General features: G+C 42.4%; 1 protein-coding gene and 1 pseudogene across 4 annotated transcripts in view; one reads left to right on the top strand and one right to left on the bottom strand.

Moving 5' to 3' along the window:
* Astn2 (astrotactin 2) overlaps positions 1-21147 on the bottom strand; it is a 911846-nt gene that overhangs the window by 403114 nt on the left and 487585 nt on the right. For all 4 annotated transcript variants that reach the window (XM_023561395.2, XM_063259996.1, XM_063259990.1 and 1 more), the window contains one exon: positions 3038-3188. In XM_023561395.2, coding sequence (XP_023417163.2) covers positions 3038-3188 — 151 coding nt within the window. The remainder of the gene's footprint in view (positions 1-3037; positions 3189-21147) is intronic.
* On the top strand, positions 6733-6919 carry LOC111754309 (small nucleolar RNA SNORA73 family; annotated as a pseudogene).

Raw genomic sequence — 21147 nt, 5'->3', positions numbered from 1 at the left:
TCACTGCCTCACACATACCCGCTCCTTCCCCAGAAACCAGTACCTCGTCCCTCCCACCGGGGCATTCTGGTTATGTACTACGGGGCTCACCCCTTGTGTTTCCACAAATGTACTCCTTGCAGGGGACAGCTCCTGCATCCTCATAGACCTTATGCCACACATTAAATATCTCCCTCCTGACATGCTCCCCCTCATGAAAGGTCGATATAAACGGGAACCTGTCTCCCTGACCCTGGCAGTCTTATTAGGGATAGGTGTGGCAGGGGGGATAGGAACTGGTACAGCAGCCCTCATTACTGGGCACCAGTCCCGCCAGCAGCTTCTTGCAGTTGTGAACCAGGATCTACAGGCCCTAGAGACATCTATAACTGCATTACAACAATCTCTCTCGTCTCTATCTGAAGTAGTGTTACAAAACAGAAGAGGCTTAGATCTTTTGTTTTTAAAGGAAGGGGGTCTCTGCGCCACACTTAGAGAAGAATGTTGTTTTTACACTGATCATACTGGGATTGTAAAAGATGCAATGGAAAAGTTGAGAGAGAGAATCAGATCTCGAGAGCCCCCTTCAAGTGAAGCCAAAGTGTTCTCTTTCTGGGAATCAATCCTGCCCTATATTCTCCCTTTATTGGGACCCCTGGCCGGATTCATTATAGTCATGGCTATAGCCCCTTGCCTCATTAACCGAGTAACCTGGTTTGTGAGGGCCCAGATTTCTCAAGTAAAAGTTATGGTGCTACGTCAACAATATGATCCCTTACCCATACAGGACCTTTAAGATTAAATGTCATTTGCAAGAAAAAGGGGGGAATGAGAGAATCGACTCCCCGTTTGTGATGTAACCCCCCCCCCCGAGCTATAGAACAGAGCTGTAAGGAATGTCTCACTCCCGAATTCTTCCTTGAGATATCGGAGCAGGACAGGAAGGAATGCATTTGCTAGTCATTAACCACAAGATGTTCTGTCCTCTGTAAAGGAAAAGATAAGTAAAGGAATGTGCTGTTCAAACGAGACCGAGTTGTACCTGGCACTCTGAGATCAGACCAGGACCCTCAGTCTCCATGGTTACTCAGCCCCAGACCCCTTGAATCAGCAGCTGCCAAAGTCCTGCGCCGTTCAAAATTAACCAATGCGATCTGCTTCTGTAAACCTGCTTGCTTCCCGCTTGTACCCTTAAAAACCCTGCACAAATTCCCCTCGGGGCCCTCCGCACTCCTTTGCCTGGAGGACCCCATGCGCATGGAAATAAACTTTTTTTCCCTCACCAAGAGTTGAGTCCTTGGGGTCTCTTTCCCTGCGGCGGCGGCCCTAACATTGGGAGCTATTGGGTTGCTGAGCAGAATCACCATGTTCTCAGTTTGAGGAGAGAAATTTTAGAACTAATCTAAGCTTGAAGTATCACCAACGAAACAGTCACTGTGGGCACAGAAAACAGCAATGATCCCTTGAGGAACACCACTACTCCGTATGGGAGAGAACAGTCTTCATAAAGGAGAAAGCACTTGAAACATATGCACTTGTTTTCTCCGTGCGCTGGGAGAACAACTCCCTCTTTGCAGAAAGGACATCTTGAGAAAAGCCATGAGGCATTAAACAGGCAGCACATTCAAAGAAGAACATCTAATTAGCACCACTTAGCTCTACTACAGCATGAAGTAAAGTGGTGTGAGATATGGCAGGATGGGTTGCAAAGGGACCGAAAGAAGAAAGGCACTGATTGCTAGGCTGAGTTTAGTTTGTGGGGAAGTAGCCTAAGTGCATTTCCAACACAGGGACATATGCACACCTCTTTCACTTGTTAAAAAGTCGGGTTCCAGAGACCTAATCTCTTCTAGAGTGGAAGCCTGAAATTTGCATTTGGAACAATGACTACGCCCTAATGTCAGCAAGAGAAATCATCATTACACTTCTCCTTTGTCCTTATTTCACAATAGAGCCTGAAATGCCACATGCACAAGGCTGCTTTCCCTCACTCCCACACTTATGTCTTGGCCATCAGCACTGTGTTCCTAATGTACATGGAGTGGTCAACATATACAGTGTATACTTAAATTTAAAAAGTACTCCCATAAAGATACATCGCCATCAGGCCCCCTCTATGTACTTCCTGCCCCTTGCTTCAAATGCATATACTGCATTGTTCCTGCCACTTTCCAGAGCAGTTCTGGAAACCCTCTTTTATGCTGTTAGGGAGTGTTCTCAAAAGTATAGTAAAGGTTGCTGCTGAGTGCCACTCAGTGGAAAGGCGGGCTCCAGAAAACATTCTGTGTCCGCATCCACTCCTTTACCTAATCTGGCACCACGTGACCTCTGGATTTTCCCAAAGTCAAAATGACTATGAAAGATAGACATTTTTAATTGATTCAGGACACTGAGGCAGCCAGGATAGCAAACTAAAGACACTCATGAAATAGGGCTTCTAGAACTGCTTCAGGTGGTAAAAGTATATTCAAAGCAAGGGGCAGTAGCTTGAGACAATGTGTCTTTAATAATTTTTAACAATTTAAATATTCACTGTATTTTTAAACTGATACTTTTTTAATTTTAAAAACAAACAAAAAAGGATAAAAAACGATACAGAACTTTTGGGATCACACCCCACTGATACATCTGTTGAAATCATTTCCAGTATCAACTTCTTAAAGAAGTCTATTCCACACTTAAAGTCTCAGCTGATCCTTTCTCTTCCAAATCATACCAAAGCACCTATGCATTGTATAAGAGTATGCATCTCATTGAGCTCCACTGGATTCACAGAGATAGGGCAAGCTCTACTGTACCTTCAAGGGCACTGTAAGTTTCCAGAAGCCAGAAGCTCTAAAGGACCTGTTTTATGGTAGGCATTTGGGTTATAATATCTCATGTCCTTCTGCCAACAATGCCAAGAGGAGAGTTTAATGTTACCATTTTACAGGTGAAGTGAACAAAGCAGAAGCCCGCAGTGGCAGAAGCTTCCAGTAGTATGATGTGCCTTGACCCACTGCCCTCACAGGGGAGTAAAGCCTGAGCAAGTAGCCCTGGCATCCAGGTGGGCACTCACCACACATCCGGAGGAATCCACCTGGCGGTCAGATACACACTTGAAGTTACGCGTGCAGCCCCCATTGTTCCGAGAACAGTCACGAACTGGCCCGAAGGAGGACAGCAGATCATTGATGGTTTCAAAGTATGTGGACAGCATTGCTTCTTCCCTTGGAGAGAAAGGGGAAGGTTAAAGCCCAGAAACATCTGCAATGCTGGATTCAAAAATTAATATGCATTGATTCATTATATTTAAATCATCATTTATTTTATGTATAACTAGGAAAACAACATAAATAAATACTTTTAAAAATCAATAGGTAAAGCATCCTGTAGCATGGTGCTTAAGTCCTGTTGTGGTAAAGAGAAATGGACTTAAGACTCTGTACCCTTCATTTCATTAATCCTCACAATTTTGGAAGGTAGGTATGAGACTTCCATTTTGCCAACAGGCCCTGGACTTAAAGTGATGGTGTGTTTTGCTGAAGATCACCCAGAAATGAAGTTTGCACCATGTTCCAAGTCCAAAGAAAATGCATTCTACTATAGAGTTTTGACTTTGATCAGATCAGTTTTTAAAACTTATAAGAGCTTCAGGGGCTGGGGATTTAGCTCAGCGGCATAAGCACCTGCCTTGCAAGCAGGCAGTCGTGAGTTCGATCCCTGGTACCGGTAAAAACAAAAAAGGCAAAAAAAAAAAAAAAAAAAAAAGAAGGAAAAAACTTATAGAGCTTCCTATAGCAATTAGGAAGTTCTAGTTCCTCTAGAACTGGGTACAGTCTTACTATTCTAGTTTTATTATTCCAAACTACTATTCACTTTATAAAACTGAAGCTACAAAATGTTGTAGGACTCATCCCAGGGTTACAGTCTATGTACAGCATAGCCACGACACATCATTGATGATTGTTTCTCAGATGATTCCATATACTTCATACCATCAAGGTTGTCAGTGATAGCTGTTCAAAAGGTCATAGTATTCTAAGGAAACACAATTTTTCCCAAATGAAATCCCCAAAATGTAAGCATGGACTAGATACCAAAATCCATAGATCTCGCAAAATTTTGTAAGATGGATACTGGAGGATAGAGGTGAAAGCTTGTTATGCTACATTCAAATTTGGGATGACCTTCAATGGACGCATGCATGATTCCCGCAACTGCAGGGTATTGAAGGGGCAATACAAGCAGTGGAAAGAGGCATTATCTTCTTTCATGATTTGCAGCTCAGGAAGCCCAAAGTTGTGAAAGAACTTGTATAAACACAGATAGCAGGAAAATCTGGGAAACAGTGCTCATAAATGTCTTTGGATCATTCATTTTAAATTTTCCCCCCAGATTTCGCTACTTGGGCTTAGAGCTCCAAATTTGAATCTCCTAACTGATTTCCTGCCTCCAATCGTATCCCTTTCTTTTCCATGTTTTCATACCGACTACCAGTGAACCTGGTAAGTCCAGGATCTAAGGAGATACTTCCCTGATCAGCAGCTTTTCAGTATTTACAGATGGGTTTAAATTAATTTTCTTGGCCTTCAAGGATCTTCATAATCTGGTCCCTGGATACCCATCCAACTAGAGTTACCCTGTTCTCATACTCTCTACACTCTGGTCATATGCCTTTTTTCATTCCTGGAATGCAGAATCTTAGATCTAGTGCCCATGAGAACAGTCTCTGAAATGCAGTAGTGTACATGAGGTTTGTGGAGGAACCACCTTGTGAGTTACATCTGTGCAAAGTGACCTTGAAAGGATCAGAAAAATATTTGCAAGGGGGATCTGAAGACTCAACTGATCCTGTTTGTCCCTCTAGAGCTGGGGTGATGCTTTATAGTTGCCCCAAGTTAAGCTAAGTGACCCAGAGCTTTTCATGCCCACATAAACCTGTCATTGGCTGAAGGCTGCTGTCTACAAGCAGGCACCTTGGGTGAGGCAGTTCTCTGTGGCAGGAGCCAATGCCCCATGGGAAACAAAGCTGTGGGCCATCGGTCATGGCTTGTGAATGGGTGGATATGAAGTGGTATGTGGATCAGCATTACTACTTGAGTGTTCGCTATGCAACACGCCTGGGACCAGAAGTGTTTCAGACTTCAGACTTGGCAGTGCATTGGATTTTGGAATATTTGCATAGACCTTGTCTGTTGAGCATCTTTAATCCAAATTCTAAAATCTAAAGTGCTACACAATCTGAAACTTGAGTACCATTATGCAACCTATACCTTCATGAATCTCACTGAATCTTTAATCATATTCTTCCTTTGGTCTGGGGTGTCCATCTCTGAATTCTCTTCCTGATGAAACCCTGATGACTCCTGAAAAATATTTCAATTCATTCATATATTGTACAAGTTTGTTGAGTGCCTACTGCACACTACACACTGTTCTATGTACAGGGGATATTGAACAGGTCTTACCTCCACAGAACTGACTGGCACCTGCTCTGTGAAGCCTTGTCTACTTCTCCTCACTAGGATTAATTCCTCTCCTTTTGAGCACATTTTTAAAATCTATTACCTTATTGATCTTAAATACTAGGTGCCTGGTTTCTCGGAGAGACTGTAAGCTTTCCTAGGCAAGGGCTCAAGATTTACTCATCTCTGTTTAGTCCCCGGCAGAGGATGTAGAAGAATTGTGCTAGGTAGATGTTTTTAAATGATGCAAAGAAAACATGAAAAAATACCAACACAGTTCCCACTAACCAGTTCTTTTACCAAGGATCTGCCCACAGTCTCCCCCTTGCAGTCGTTCTGAGTTCCCATTCCAAACCCTTCATACCCAAGGCTGTTAAGATACAGACAAAAGAGTATGTGCAAAGAGCACTGCCTGATTATCCATCACATAGTAACTTCATAGAGAGCGATGTGACACAAGGTGACAGGTGTATGAGGAGAGAGAATTAACTGCTCCTGAAATGAAGCTCTGAGGAGATATGCCACTTTTGAATCATGGAAAGAGTTGAGGATCTGGGGAAGACATTAAGGGTATTAAAATATTAACACCTTTAGAGAGATAAGAAATGGAACAGGAGACGAGGAGATAAAGACTGAGATGGAGACAATCAGGGAATGAAAGAGCAAGAAAAGAAAAAAATATATGGAGGATGCTAGGAAGAAAGAAGAGAAACAGGAGCAGAAACACAAAGAGGTATCAGAAGATTAATATATATAGAGAGAGAGACAGATAAACAAACAGAAAGACTGGCAGGTAGGCAAGCAGAGAGAGAGACACCCATAGAGGAATTTCATAAGAGACTGAAGCACAGGGGAATAGAAGGAGAGGAAGTATACAAAAAGGAAACAAAATGAAACAGAGTGGGAATAAAGGAATAGAGAGGAAATTATAGTAGGAAACATCTAGATATACAGAAAAACGTGTAAGAATAAAGAGAAAAGGAAAAGCAAGAATGTGGAGGGAAAAGGGATTTAGAGACAGAAAGACAGTAAATGAAAGTGAAGGACTAGATATTAGGTAGAAAAGATCACAGCGAGAACAGAAACAGAGAAAAGAGAGAAACAGACGAGAAAAACAAGCCAAAAAAATATATATATCGTCTCGGGAAACTCAGAGATGAGTCAATGTATAAAATAAGGAAACTGTTAGCCTTAAAAAGAAAAACTACACGAAATACAAACAGTCCCTTGACCTAAGGGGTTATCCTTAGGGGCTGTTAGTAAGCCAGGATAATTGATTGTGTCCTGGAAATGAAGAACCTAAGTACCAAAAGAGAACCCCGGGCTCTGTCCAGGTGGCACAGGGGAGCATAGGACTCTTGCCCCGTGATGTACAGTCCCTTTCCACAACATTGGAGAAGAAGCTGGGCCTTGTGTCTGCGCCTGCATATTCCTACAACTTCTCAGCGTCCTTTGGGCAGTGACTGAGGAGATAAACCATGCAGGAACAATGTAAAAAAAATAAATAAATAAAAGAGAAAAAGATTTTAAGGCAGATAGTGGTGTTTTCGTAACTTGGGGACTCAATCCACCGTCTTAGCCTGAGTCTAGGGTTTGTCATCTTATGAATTTTAGAGCTACCTCATAGTAGGGGGTGGCTGCATGGGGGCCGAGATCAGTTGAACTGATAGATTTAGAGGCATAGGAGACCTAGTCGAGAGTCCTGGCCTTGTCATGAGTCTCTGTTATCACCATCATCTTCATAATTTATGATTTTGTGAGCACGTACTATGTGCTGGGTTTTCTTAGGTTACTGCTTTTGATTTTCATAACATCTCTTCGAGCTTCAGCGTTTGCTTCTCATTGGACAGCCCAGGGCTGGCAGGTCTCAGTGGAGACTGGGCACACAGATCTGCCAGATTTCCAGCTCTGTGCTTTTTCCATGCTGCACTAAAATGTCAACACCTGCTCTGTGTCCAGGGTAGGACAGCTCTCCTTATAGGAAATCCAGTAGAAATCATCATATCTAGTTTCTGTCTGCTTTAGGGGAGGACAAAGCGGAAGTCCTAAGTCTGTGCATTCTTCATGTAACCTTCAGTTTCTGACTTCTGGCTTATGCTTTGGTGTGCACAATTGCCTCAGTCTATGTTGGAATAAAAGGGGAAACGCAGTGTACTCTTCTCCCACAACTGCTATTGTAAGTACCATAGAGAGAGTGACTGAAGACAGCAGAAATCCTGTCACGTTCTGGAGATGAGACGTCATCCAGAAGCAAAGTGCTGGCAGAGTCGTGGACCTTCTGTTAGATTACAGAGAGACCCCTTCCTTGCCTCTGCAGAGCTTCTGATGGATCATGACAACTCTGGGCTCCCCTTCCTTCCATGACCTGCATTTTCATGACAACAGTACCTGCCTGTGTTGTAACAGGGCCTTCCTTCTTGAGTGTACCTTTGTATCCCCCCTCTTTTTTTTTTAAAAGAACATTACTATAATGTGAGAGCTTTACGATGGACCCTAAACCCTCATGGGAACTTAGTCACCAAGGTAACAGCAAGGACAGGTACCACATTTGGGAGGTGATCGAGTCATGAGTGTGGAAACTTTGGGGATGCAATAGTGTTCTTCTAAAAGGGCTCATCAGACAACGAATCACCAGACAATGAACCTGACGGTGCTCCAGAACTGTAAGAAATAAATTTCTATTCTTTGTAAGGTTTTCAGCCTGTATAGACTGTTATATTAGCAACAAAGGAATTAAGTCAACCTTCCTTTGGGTTTAAGGCCACAAAAGGCTGAAGAGTTGGAGTTAGGATTTAAAACTAGGGATCTTATATATTTACATAAATTTATGTCTTTTTCCTTTCTTTAGCTAACATGATTATGCTACTAATTGTGTTAGTTCTTGGAAAAGAACAGTTAATACTCATATGATTAGATCAATTTTGCATGTCTATATCTGGTAATCCAAGCAACCTTTTTAAAGTTAACAATATGCAGTATTACAACTATTGTCCAATTCCTATCACCTTGTTTTGAAAACCTATACTGTTATTGTTTTGGGTTTGTTGTTTTTGTTGTTTAGCTGTCTCTTTTCCTTTTTGTTTTCCTGTTCTGTATCATTTTTTCTTAAATAATTTTTTAAAATAATCAAAATAAAACAACAACAATAAAAACTAGGGATCTCTGATTCCAGAAGCCACATCCTCCTTCCTACGGTCCTTCTGAACCTCATCTTCTCATCTCTTAAATAGAAATAACATCTATCTTGCTCCAGCCCTATAGATGATTATGAGGACACAACAGCATAATATGCAGCAATGTGTTTTCCAAACTGCAAAACCCAAAGCAAACTCCTTCACCATGCTTTCATTTAGTAAATAACTGATCACTTACTGCATGCCAGTACTGGGATGATTATTCTGGCTTCTCGCTGTACCCTCTTCCTGTACCTAACTCCAGACAGTGTCTAAAATGATTCTAAATATTTCTCTGCCTCTCCTATACTTTCTTTTTTTTCTTTTCTTTCTTTTTCTTTCTTTCTTTCTTTCTCTTTCTTTTTCTTCCTTCCTTCCTTCCTTCCTTCCTTCCTTCCTTCATACATCCTTTTTTTTCTTCCTTTTCTTCTTTCTTTTTTCTGACAATAATCAGTTCAAAATGGAGTTAACCAGACCCAGCAGAGCTGGGTAAGGCAGCGTTCCCTCGTTATCGGCCTGGCCACACGCACATGTGTCATGGGGTTCCATTTGGCCCAGTCAGCCTGAGTACTGCACAGGGTGAGCATTAGACAGGGCAGCCTGGAACAGATGCTGACATGACCCGCTGTTAATAAACACCAGGCCACTTCTGTGTCACTCACAGAAAGGTGTGAAAGGATGACTGAGAGCAGAGAGAGTGACAAGCCCCCCACAGATACACACTAATCACTTGCTGGTAACGATCAGCAACTTTGTTTCCTGAGCTCTAGGGGAAGTGCAAAGATGGCAACAACTCTAATGGGAGTCAGATTCTCCTCTTGCCCATCTGCCTTAGGGTCTAATGAGCCTTCTCAGCACCCAATTCCTCCAGCTACCATGTAGAATAACAGATAAAGGGCAGATATGTCTGGAGCCTGATAGCTATGTGGCAGATTCCCAGCTTCACTCACTGAGGTTTCAGGCAAGTCCTTTAAATTCTGAGCTTCCATTTTCACATCTGAAAAACATAGATATTAATACCTAGCTATCAAAGTTAACATGAGAAATAATTTATATATGCTAAATGCCTAGCAGTTGGTAAGTGTTAACAACTGGTAACAAACAGCATTGTCTGAGTGTCCCTCAAAGTTGCAAGAGGTATGCTCAGAGTTGCAAGATGATATAGAAAAGAGGACCTATGTGCTTCATTTACTCATTTAAAATGTTTTAGAGATGTGCAATTTGTTCTGGGCACTGGACTGTTTCTTGGGAGATGTAGGAATGTATGCATTATAGCATGCACTGAGGAGGCAGGAAAAATTAACCCAGCAATATAAGCTTTACCAGGATCAGTTAATGAAAAGTTTCCAGGGGAGGGGCAGGTGAGCTGGCACAGGGCACAGGGAAGTGAGTTCGAGCTTTCCTCACACTCAAGCGCTCCTGCAATGGGAATGCTGCTTCCCATTCCCTCTGCTGGCCTGTGGAGGAGCAAAGACTGAGAAGGGCTGTCCATCTCCCGTGATGGTTGTGCACAGTCACCCTTCTAGGGGAGAAATGTACAGTGACATGATGATAATAACAATAATGACAGCTAATATCCACTGCATGGATTATTTCGTTGAATTCTTGCCATTGCCCTGTGGGATTGTTTTATTATCCATATTATTTTATTTAAAAGATACAAATTCTCGCATGTAGAAGGTGGCACCTATAGCAGTGAGCCTTTCTGTGACAGGGAAGCGCTCCTGGGAGTGTCTAACTCCAGTCTCTTCAGAGACCTGCTCTCCTCAAGATTACTCCCCACTCAGAGATTCTGGGACTGGCACTGCAGCTGACACTTCATATTCTATTTCCTGTCGCAATTATACTTTGCACTAATTTAGGTGGAGAATATGGATTGCCATGCAGAGTGGTCTCATAGCTTCCTGTGAGTGCCTTGGGTCTTTGAGTAGCTTGTAACTTCCTGCACGCTGTAAGCCTTTCTCAATTACCTCCCCCAGTGCACTGGGCATGCTGCAGCTGTGCACTGAATAAGGTTGGGGCTGGAGGAAAGGAGGAGGGGAAGGATAAGGCCTATCAGCTGCGTGGTGTTGGGAACAAACAAATGATTCTGATGTCCATTGTGTGTCTTGGAAAAAAGACAATAATATTCAACATGCAGGATTGTGGGTTGAGATTTAATAAGTGAAAAGATAAAAAAGCTCCTCATTACCACCAAACCAAACTGGGATGCTCCACAAAGGGCAGAGATGTTTTGGAAAATGCATTTTGTTCATTTAACAAATATTTATCCAGGCCAGGCATGGTGGCACATGCCTGCAATCCAAGTACTCCAGAAACTGAGGCAGGAGGATCTCTGCAAGTTCAAAGCCAGCCTGGACTACAAAGTGAGTTCAACGCTAGGCTGAACTGCATATTGAAACCCTATGTCAAAAAGACAAGAAAACAAACAAACAAAACCTAAAACAAATATTTATCCAGCACTTATCTTATAGGCTGAAAGATGTAGCAAAAACTAAGTAAAGCACACACGGACTTTATCCTCTAGGGTTTGTGATTAGTTAATGGAAGAGTCGCCCAGCATGTGCCTACCTCTTCACAGTATGTGTGTCTATATTTAAACCCATGCCTATCTATGGCTATGCAATAGCTATATCTGTATGTATGTAACTCTATCTATGTCTGTGGCTATATCTATATCTAAGTCTATAATTACAAACTGTGGAGATTGCTCTAAAATACTGAGAGCACTGTGATAGCATATGGCAGAGGGACCAATCTAATCTAGGGAGCTGGGGGTGGTACTGTGGGGACAGATTTCCCTGGAGAGTGTCAGGCCTTCCTTGAGCCAACCAGGCTGTGGCCTGCCAAGGTTTTGCCATGCCATGGCTTTCTGAGGGGGGGGGGGTGATTTTTGTGTCCTCTCCACATACACAGTAACCACAGATCCCAATCTGATCTCCAGGGCCATTATTTCTCCTCTCTGTACTTGCTCTGACTGCTCAGTAATGGAAAATCTCCTTTTCATCCAACCTCCCTCCTACCCCTTGCAAGTCTCATCATTATTTTTAAAAAGAAAGAAAGAAAAAAAAAAAAGTTCAATGACAAATGCTGAGACTTGAGGTTATTTATTCATGAAATACACACGCAGAGTCATGGACAGCTCCCCATGGTTCTCATCTCAGCGAGAAACTCATTATGGCTGAAGAGATCCTTCCCCCAGATGGAAGTGTGCCTGCTACCTGGAGCCTGGGAGACCTGGTGGTCATGGTGGCATAGGGGCTGCTGTGAGCCAAGAGAGCCCCCCACCAGGCATGTGTTCCCCAGCAGGGAGAGCATTATGCTGGAGGCTCAGGAACAGCTCTGCCTCCTTCTGCTGTGTGTCCCTGAGTGACCCACATTCTCTCTGGGCCTCACATTCCACGTTGGTGCAATGATGGGGTGATCCCTAAGGGCCCTTCCAGCTTGGATTTCTGTGAGGCTTTCCAAGAAGGTTGATAGCTGCTGTCAGATGTCAATTTCAAAGATAAGGTAGAAATATGAGAATGGAGAGTGAGAGAGTAGTCTTTATTCCCATTATTTTACACTTAAGGAAATCAAGGGACTTCCTCAATCAGCAAGGACACCAGAAATAAACACAAGCATGTCCCTATGAAGATTCCTGCAGCTCAAAACCAAGCCCTGCCTTTTATTATTAGATCAGAGACCTTTAATGACTCATCCAACCTCCCTGAGCCTCAGTTTCTTCATATATCAGTCACAGATATTAGTACCTGAGGATAAAGAACTAATAAAAAGTGCTCCGTGAAGGCAGGAGCGTTGTCAGCGTCCTGCAGTTCAGAGGCTTAAACAGTGCCTGGGGCACTTGCCAGATTTTTATTGAATGAATTAATGAATGAATGGGCACATGAAACACTGTGCAAAGCACTGAGTCCAAAACAAAGACCAATATGCTCTCTATTACTGTTGAAGTGATTCTTCCTAAAAAGAGCAAGCTTTTTGTCAGTCCTCAAGTCTTCCTCACAGAAACAGCTATTCTTACATTAGTGCCCAGGTTCCCTTTGTGAGTCTGGTGAAGCTTGAGACCCATTTCTTAGGGTCCTGCTTTTGTATTCATGAAGCCAAATGCAAAAGCATTACAAAAGAAACCATTTATCAAAATCTTTTCAAAAAGCCACTTATAATATCATAATATATGTGTTTCTTTATTGGCACATTTAATAAAAAATCTAGGAGCAGGTGTAATAATAACCATAAATTCAAAGTAGTGATGAGCATAAACTATATTTTAACACCTCTGCAACAAAAGAAATAGGATATCAAGCCATATGTAATTTCTATTGGTGATGAAGTCACAGGTAATGTTTCCATATCCATATTTGTTTGACTGTGTTTGTAGGAGAAAGAAATATCTACATTCCATTGAGAAGTTAGGGAACATAAAGATGTATTATTTTCATATGTGACTCCATGGGCCGCCAAACTGGACCCCAGGAAGAGCTCCTGTCTAGACTGACAATTTTCCGGAAAAGGACCTCCACTGAATATGTGCCCCTTTGTGAATGTAATCAGAAGCTGTGGTCCAGAGAAGACGAGACAGGAAATTAAAACTCAGTTCTGATCACAAGAATATAATTACATCCTGGAGGGACACATGTGGTGTGATGAAAGGAAAACAGACAGTAGCTTTGGGGGAAATGTTAAAACCTTAGGGGATTTGTCCACGCGCAAGTGATGTCCCCTTTCTGACCTTCGGTTTTGTCATATGTAAACATTCATTGCTGTGTTTCCTCCATGGGTAGCTGAGTAATTGTGTAAAAGAAGGTAATACACCTATGCAAGTATGCAAATACTAGTTCTTCCTCTCTATCTCCTCCTCTCCCTAGAGTAAAAGATGTGTATTGGAGCTAACCACACTTGGAACTGCTGATGTACCATGGTGGGGATGCATTTTATAATTTCTCGAGTGCCAGGACCTTTGTTAGATATGCATGACTCAAGCTCTCGGGAAGTGCACAGTCAGAGAAGACCAAACAAAGTAAAGATTGAGGACAAGAAGCCAAGAGGACATTTACAGAGGCATAGAGGAAGAAACAACTTCTTCCTGGTGAGATTGGGGAAGGTTTTCTAGGTCTTGCAGGAAGATGGAGACAAGGAAAAGGAAGGAAGAATAAGAAAGGGAGGTGAAGGGAGGATGGGGTTAGAGCAAAGCATAAGTACAGGCACTGAATGAGGAGCAGAGGAAGAAAAACCAGAGATGCAGAAATAGACCACGCGGCCACTATGGAGGCATGGGGTGGGCACCAGGCTGTGTTGCAAGTGACACTTTCTGGTTTAATCTGACAAGGCAGATCTCACCACCTCATTTTACAGGTGTGAAATCTTAGGCTCAGGGAGAAGAAATTGTTTACAGGCTTGTAGCTTTCTGTGGAGAACCTCCTGGAAGGGTTGCAGTTCTCCAGGCTGGTGGATGATACTTGTCCTTCAGACCCTGGGGATTTTCAAAGAGGTGTCCTGGAGGTGAGGTGTTCTGGCCACAGCAGTATTCTGATAGTACTGGGCTCTGAAGTTCGCCATTCTGCTTTCCAGAAAAACCCTTGTAAAAGACTGTGCTTTCTGAACTTCCAAACTAAGATGATTCAGGATCCAAAAGCTTAATAATTGGGTTTTATCACAAACGATGGCACCAGGCTCTCTTCCTCATCTTATACTCTTCATATCACCTCTTCCTTGGTGCCTTGTGGGGAAACCTGGGTGATAATGAACACTGAGGTAGTATGTGGTGACAATTGGATTATAGTCCATCACCCAGAAGATGGTCCAAGGGTTTTTCTCCTGCCTGCTTCAAACTCACATTGCCAAGGGCTTCCTCTGCTTTCAGTCCTAGCCAGCCTGGCTTCTGAAACATGCTGACTGGTGGCTCCCATGACCAGCAAAGGTGAGAGCTAGCCAGCTCCAGCTTCCCTCCTGAGGGAATACCTAATAACATACAGTGAACACTACAGTGTATAAATGTCAAAACAGTCTGAGGATTTGGAGGAGTTGGGTATAAGACATCCACTGAGTTTTCTAACCCTCTCCTTAGCCCGTGCATATCTGACTTACTCTGCTGACAAATCCCCATTGTCTTTGCACATTTATGCTTTCTTTCATCCATCCAAGCCTTGTTAAGTTAGTGACATTCTCCAGAGCCTCACTGAACAGTGAGTTTATTTTATTATTGTTGATCAAGAAATGACTGCCAAGATGCTGAGTTCTCCACCTGCATTACCGCATGCAATCTCACAGCAACCTCTTAAGAGAAGCATTTACAGGCAGACAATATGGGTATAAAAATGGGGATGAGGGAAGTGAAGACGTTTACTTCAAATCACATAGGTAATGAAGACTTGAACTGAGCTCCATTTCAAGGAGGTTTTAACTCCTATGCGATCCTGAAATGAATGGCAGTTCTTACCACGTGAGTTTACACATCAACTCCACAGTAAGTACTAGCCTGCAGAAGGTACTGTGTAATCACAGAAGGATGCAGGAAGAAAAGGAGCAGTTGAGCAGAGAAGAGGGGTGGATAAGAGACAAGTCTGGATCTTAATTTTCCAGTAAACTGCATCTAAAGGCAAGAATTCTTGCACCTTGCATTAAGGCTTAGCATAATGACACTTACTAGGGTTGTCAAATACTTTTTGAAAATTTAAGTGAATAGCTTGATGTACAAACAAATAACACAACTGATTGAGGAATTAAAGAAAGAGTTGGCTCAAAATTTCTTGTTAAGTTGATCTTTAAATGAATCATATTTTCCATAGGTGAAGGTTCACCCTTTAGATGTTTCCCCTTGAGGTAATAATAAGAACACAGTTTTGGAATAAAGAAAAATAAAAACAACAGCCCGCGTTGAACACTTTACCTATTAAGAACCTAAGGAAGATGAATGAGTTCTAGAGATTTGCTGCGGCACCACAAAGTGCCCATCTTTAAGAACAGTCTATTGTGTACTTAAAGATTTGTAAAGAGGATAGATCTCAAATTAAGTGTTCTTACCAGGAAAATAAAACACACACAAAAAAGGGGGCACAGTAAACTTTGAAGATGATGGATATGATAGTTACCTAGATTATGGTAATGGTCTCATAGATCTGCAGGTAGGAATTTAGCAAAGATCCAGGAAGGGAGGAGGTTGAAGCCTTGTAGGAAATGTAGGCATGGACATCCTTGGACAAACCTTTACAGTCATCTTCAAATTTTCATAATCAAGCTGGCTGAGAGTAAAAATAGTGGAAAGAGAACTGGATTCAGAATCCAGATACATAGATTCAAAATTGTCTCTGACACTCACTCACAGTGTTTATGAACAAGCCCCTTTCAATCTCTGAGCCTCAGTATACCCATGTTGGAAAAATAGTTAGGACTTAATGCTTCCTCAGATTTCTTTGGTTCTCATTGATCTCCCAAAGAGAGGGGGTCAGGTGATAGCCAGCTGCCCTGATCCCTATGGAGAAACTGCTGCATTTTCTGGACTGTGTGGAGATTCCTATTTTCTTTGAGCCAGAAACTCATTCTTCATTCATGCCATATTTGTGGCATACCTGCTGTATACCTGGTATTATCTAAGCCTGTGGGGGTGAGCAGGGAAGTCCTCTGTCCTCAGGGCACTTGTACTTAGGTGGAGAGGCATTGCAGACACACTAAAATGGACCACTGACAGATTTTTTTTTTTTTTTGTTACAAACAGCCAAATTGGTATCAGTGAGAACAGCATTCACTGTCTTAGGCATTTTGCAAAGGTGCATCCTTTTCAAATTGATGGCATGCACATCATTGGGGAGGCATTACAGTTGTCTATGATCTTGCAGTTTTCATTTTACAAAAGAAGAAACTGAGTTCTCAACAAAGCGCATAGCTAGCATGGAATCAGACTCTGGGATTTCCTGGGCAGTGTCAGGAGCCTGACGTGACTGGTACAGTAGTGGTAAGGGGTGCCCCTGGAGGGAAGTGGCTTAAAATATGATGGAGAACACAAGTGCATTACAGAAGAACATGCCTAGGGAGCAGGGAAGACCATATGCCATCAATCCTCAAGGAGAAGGAGGCACAGATCAAGGAATTTTGAAGGATGTGCATCAATGCTGTGCAAGTACAAGGAGAAGTCACAATTCCATTGCTGTGTGTGTACTGTGAGAACAAAGGAAAGGAAGGCATGGAAAGAGACCAGCCTGGACCATAAGAAAGCACAGAGGATTCAAGTGAGAGGAATCTGAGCTGGACTTGGGAGAGTCACTTCAGTTTCTGACCTCAGTTTCCTTATTTATCAAATGGAGGCTGAAGCACCCACTTCTCAGCACTAATATGAAAACACTAATATATAAGTCCATTAAAGCACATCGACATTATTGATCAGAGAGTAAAGAAAACAAAGTCTAACCAGGGTAAATTACTTTTCATTGTACTTCTTATTCTGCAATTGAGTGGCTGCTACCTTTGCATGGTGTGTACAGGTTAGAAGAGAGCTCAATTTCCCAACAGACTCCAGCTTTTGAAAAGCACAACACATCTTTACATGCCTACAAAGAATCATTTTATAAAACAGAAACCACAGGCACAGAAAGGCTGCTTCTAGTCTATCAGTCACTTGTTAAAATATTTAGTAGTGGATAGTGAGTTATGGCAATTAAACATTAGTTAGTTAACTCACTTGCTGAAAGTGAAAGTATTAGGATTATCCACAGCACAACTTAATGAAATTTTATGTGGTGAAAATCACCAGGTAATTGCTCACTGATCATCAATAATTACAAGAGTGTTAGGTCGTCAATGTCTTAAATGATGATTTCTTTAGGAACAATGAAATACTTATCCAATCATTTATTTATCCATCATTATAACAACACTATTTATTAAGCACCTACTGTGCTTTGGCCTATGCTGTAAGCTTTCAGAGATAGAGAGAGGAATAAGCCAGGACCTCTGTGCCTCACAAAGCCAGAAGCCTCACAAAGTAGAAAAGATGTAGCACAAGGAAACAGAGAAAATTCTGCAGGAGGTCAGGGAGGGAGAGGATGTCAGAGGCAGGGTGGCAGCAGTAACACATGATTTAAGAAAGACTTCAAACTTTTTATATCTTTGAAATGTTGCACTATGTAAATACACATTTATTCAACAGTAATAACCACAGTGTTTAGAAAAATCAGTGATGGCACTGAGAGTGAGAAGGAAAAATGGAGTCAGATAGAGGAGGAGGGGGAGAAGTACAGAGAACTGAAGACCTAGAGTTAAAACCACTTATTTTCCAGACCCTTACCTGCATCTTAATTTGCATCCATTTGACAAGAAGAGGTTAGTTTTCATTCATCAAGTGAACGTGTATTTTTGTCAAATGATTATTCTTAGTGCTGAGCGGGGTAGTGAAATGCTATTTTCCTATTCCAGTTATAGGCGTATAATTTGCCAAAATTTATGGAAATAAGTCTTGTAGAATGGATCAAGAATTCAGATGTGTTCATATATTTTGATCGAGTGATTATAGCAATAAACCTTAGAGGAAAATGAACAATGCAGGTGAAGGCGAAGGTGTATACACAAAGCCATTCATGACAGCACTGTCCATAATGGGCCTGAAATGGCAGTGGTCTAACTATCCAACGATGTGAAAATGTTTACAGATATGACAGCTCATTATACAATGAGACACTGCGAGATATTTTAAAATCATGACTTACAAGCATAGCTAATTATATGGAGAAAATGTTTGTTAGAGCATTAATTTTTTAAAAGTGAGGGAAAATTACATTGACATGAACACATAAAGCACATGCTACAGAAAAAGAAGGACTTTAAAGAGGAGATTACATTTAACTGGAGCTGATGTGTGAGGACAGATCACACAGTGGACATCCTTGATTTGGTTTATGTGATATCTGATTCCCCTTCAAACAGCAGTGGGTTCCCAGCAGTAAAGATTTGTCAGTTAGAGCATCTTGTTTCCCTCTCACAGGTGAGCAGGTGAATGGACAACTGACCAGTCAGATGTTTACTCCTGGGACTCTGGGTTTACGATGCAGAAGTCATTTGTTCTTTATTCACGCACTTCTACCCTATGGAAGCTACTCAAAGCACCCTTTCAAGCGAGATGCTACTTTGGTGCCCATAGGAAACTGCTGCTGTGGTTTGAAGACTGTTTTCATAAGTCAGCCATCAGAGGTTTCTAGCAGAACAATGGCGTAAATAGGACTTGATTACTACAGTCCACTAAGAAACACTTTAGAGCATTTAGATCTGAAACAGCATGTTCTGAGTTTTGTTCACAGAAAAGATTGGCAAAGATTCTGTGCTTTTGGGAGCAAAGTGTCAAGAGAAAACACTGAGGTTTGGGTGGGCAGAGCCGGAAGGAGGACTATTTTGGGCCCCTTGAGGAAGATCAGTAGAGGGTAGAAGTGTTGGAAAGAGAGATCTTTGCCTTCACCCTGCTTCCATCCCAAAGAGCCTGCAGAAAGCAGGAGGAAAGAGAAAAAGCAAGCAGAGTGTACTTACAGGTCAGTTTTAATGCAGTTCTTGGTAAACTTAGTCTCACATCCAGCCCTTTATCTGGAAACCCAAACCTTGTAACCTCAGGGCCTCAGCCTGGAGATCTGTGCTAGCTGGGAGCCAAGAGTACAAGAGAAAACACTGGATCTGAAAGTTTGGAGAAGTGGAGCAAATCCCTGCTCTCCTGCCACCATGAGAGGCCTTGGCCATCCAATTCTTATATTAGTTTGCAAGGCCACCCACAACAATGTCATGCAGAGGGGTGGTTAGGCAGGAAAACACTTCCTTAAAACACTGCAGCCTAACATATCCAAGGTCAACATGCTCACAGGGTTGATTTTATTCTGATACCTTTCTTGTGCTTTTTAGATGGTCTCTTTTTATGCCAATTTATCTTCCTTGTGTTAATCTGTATCCAAATTTCCACTTTTTATAAGCTTATAAGGATTATTGTCTGGGTCTCTCTCCTCTTCTGGTAGTTTATAGTGGCTTTGGAGTTCTGGACCCGTATATGCGTCACCATGATCTCTGCCTTCATGTCCATTATGTCCTACCTGCGTCCATGTCCGCCACTGAATTTCCCCTTTTCATATGGGCAACAATAATACTGGATTAAATCCCACTCCAACAAGCTCACTTAACCTCTATGACTATGTTAAAGACCTTTCTTTCAAGCCCAGTCCCTTACTGAAATACTGGGGATTAGGAGTTAAATATGTGAATTTTAGGTAGACATAAATGCTCCCCTTTCCTGACTCAACTTTCCCATTTTTAACAGGACTCTGCTCACTCATCGGGGTATGTATCTATTCACTCATTCATTTAATCATTTATCAAATATCTGTTTAATACCTACTACTACCATCTAGGTACTAATATTAGGTCTAGGTGTGGGCAGGAAAACTGTTTCTTTTCTTACATCAAAGGAGTGGCTGAGATAGACAAGGAAGCTGCAGACTCCTTATTTCTGGGCTCATTCCCTGGTCTCTACTTCCTAAGGGCCTCTGGTCTCTTGTTGTCTATATTATCAGACCGCAAGCACAGAACCTGCCAGAGAGATCTGAAATAAACAAGAGGGAAACACAGGTACAAAGTCCCGGAGGCAGAAGTGAAGAAAGATGCAATTATGTGCCCCAGGGCCGCTGTGATCTCTTTCTAGTCAGAGCCACTATTTACCCACCCGGAGGCAGGGGAAAGGGTGGGGAAGGAGGTGGTGCCGGTACATAAAGAGCACATGTGCAGCGTGGTGTTATTCATGCTGCTTGGTTTGCTTTTTCCTTTGGTAGGGAATGAATTGGTGTTTCAGCAACTGAAAAGAAAATGGTGGATACTGCGGCTCTGTGCACACCTGGAACTGTTCTAGGTACAGCAAAGAAAGTGGGCTGTAAGAGGGTTCTGTCCCTCCCTGCTACATTTACATACTACTGGAAGGTGGCAGCTGTGAAACACGCAAGCAAGAATGAAGAGTTAGGCTGCTCACAAGTTAAACACGCACTGTGACGGAGGGGTGAGGAGAGCTGGGCGCAGGTGCAGGGTTAGTTAGCAAGGTGGTCTGGGAAGGCCCCATCCATACGCTCATCAAAGTAGAGGGTGATAGAGAAAACCAAGGGGAATGAGTGCGGAGTGATTAGCACAGCATTTGGCATAGAGCAAGGGCTCGGCAAATTGCTGCTGTTGATGTTGTTACTGTTAATTACATTTTAAAATCCTTATCTGAATATGGGGACATTATGCTCAATTCATAAGGTTGCTCTAGACTCTGTTTTGAAAAGCGCATCAATAACCTTACATGACAAGTTCAATGATTGCTGAGTACCAGCCAGGCACTCTGGGTTGGATGCAGAGAACAGACTCCCGAGGATGTGCCTAAGAGCAAAGGCAGGAGGAAAGCACTGGATACAGCAAGGCTGGCACAGCAGGAGACACAGCAGGTGCAAAGGCACAGAGGCAGGAGAAGGCTTGGCTGATCCAAAATCAGCAGGGGCTAGCTCACAAAGGGTCTTAAAAGTAACAGGAAGGACTCTAGGTTTCATTTTAAGTGTAAAGCA

Source organism: Cavia porcellus, unplaced genomic scaffold (genome assembly GCF_034190915.1).
Source record: "Cavia porcellus strain 051 isolate PalLab524CR breed Dunkin Hartley unplaced genomic scaffold, mCavPor4.1 scaffold_1, whole genome shotgun sequence".
Taxonomy (NCBI): Eukaryota; Metazoa; Chordata; class Mammalia; order Rodentia; family Caviidae; genus Cavia; species Cavia porcellus.
The sequence above is the reverse complement of the archived record's forward strand: the minus strand, read 5'-3'. Positions and strand labels throughout refer to the sequence as shown.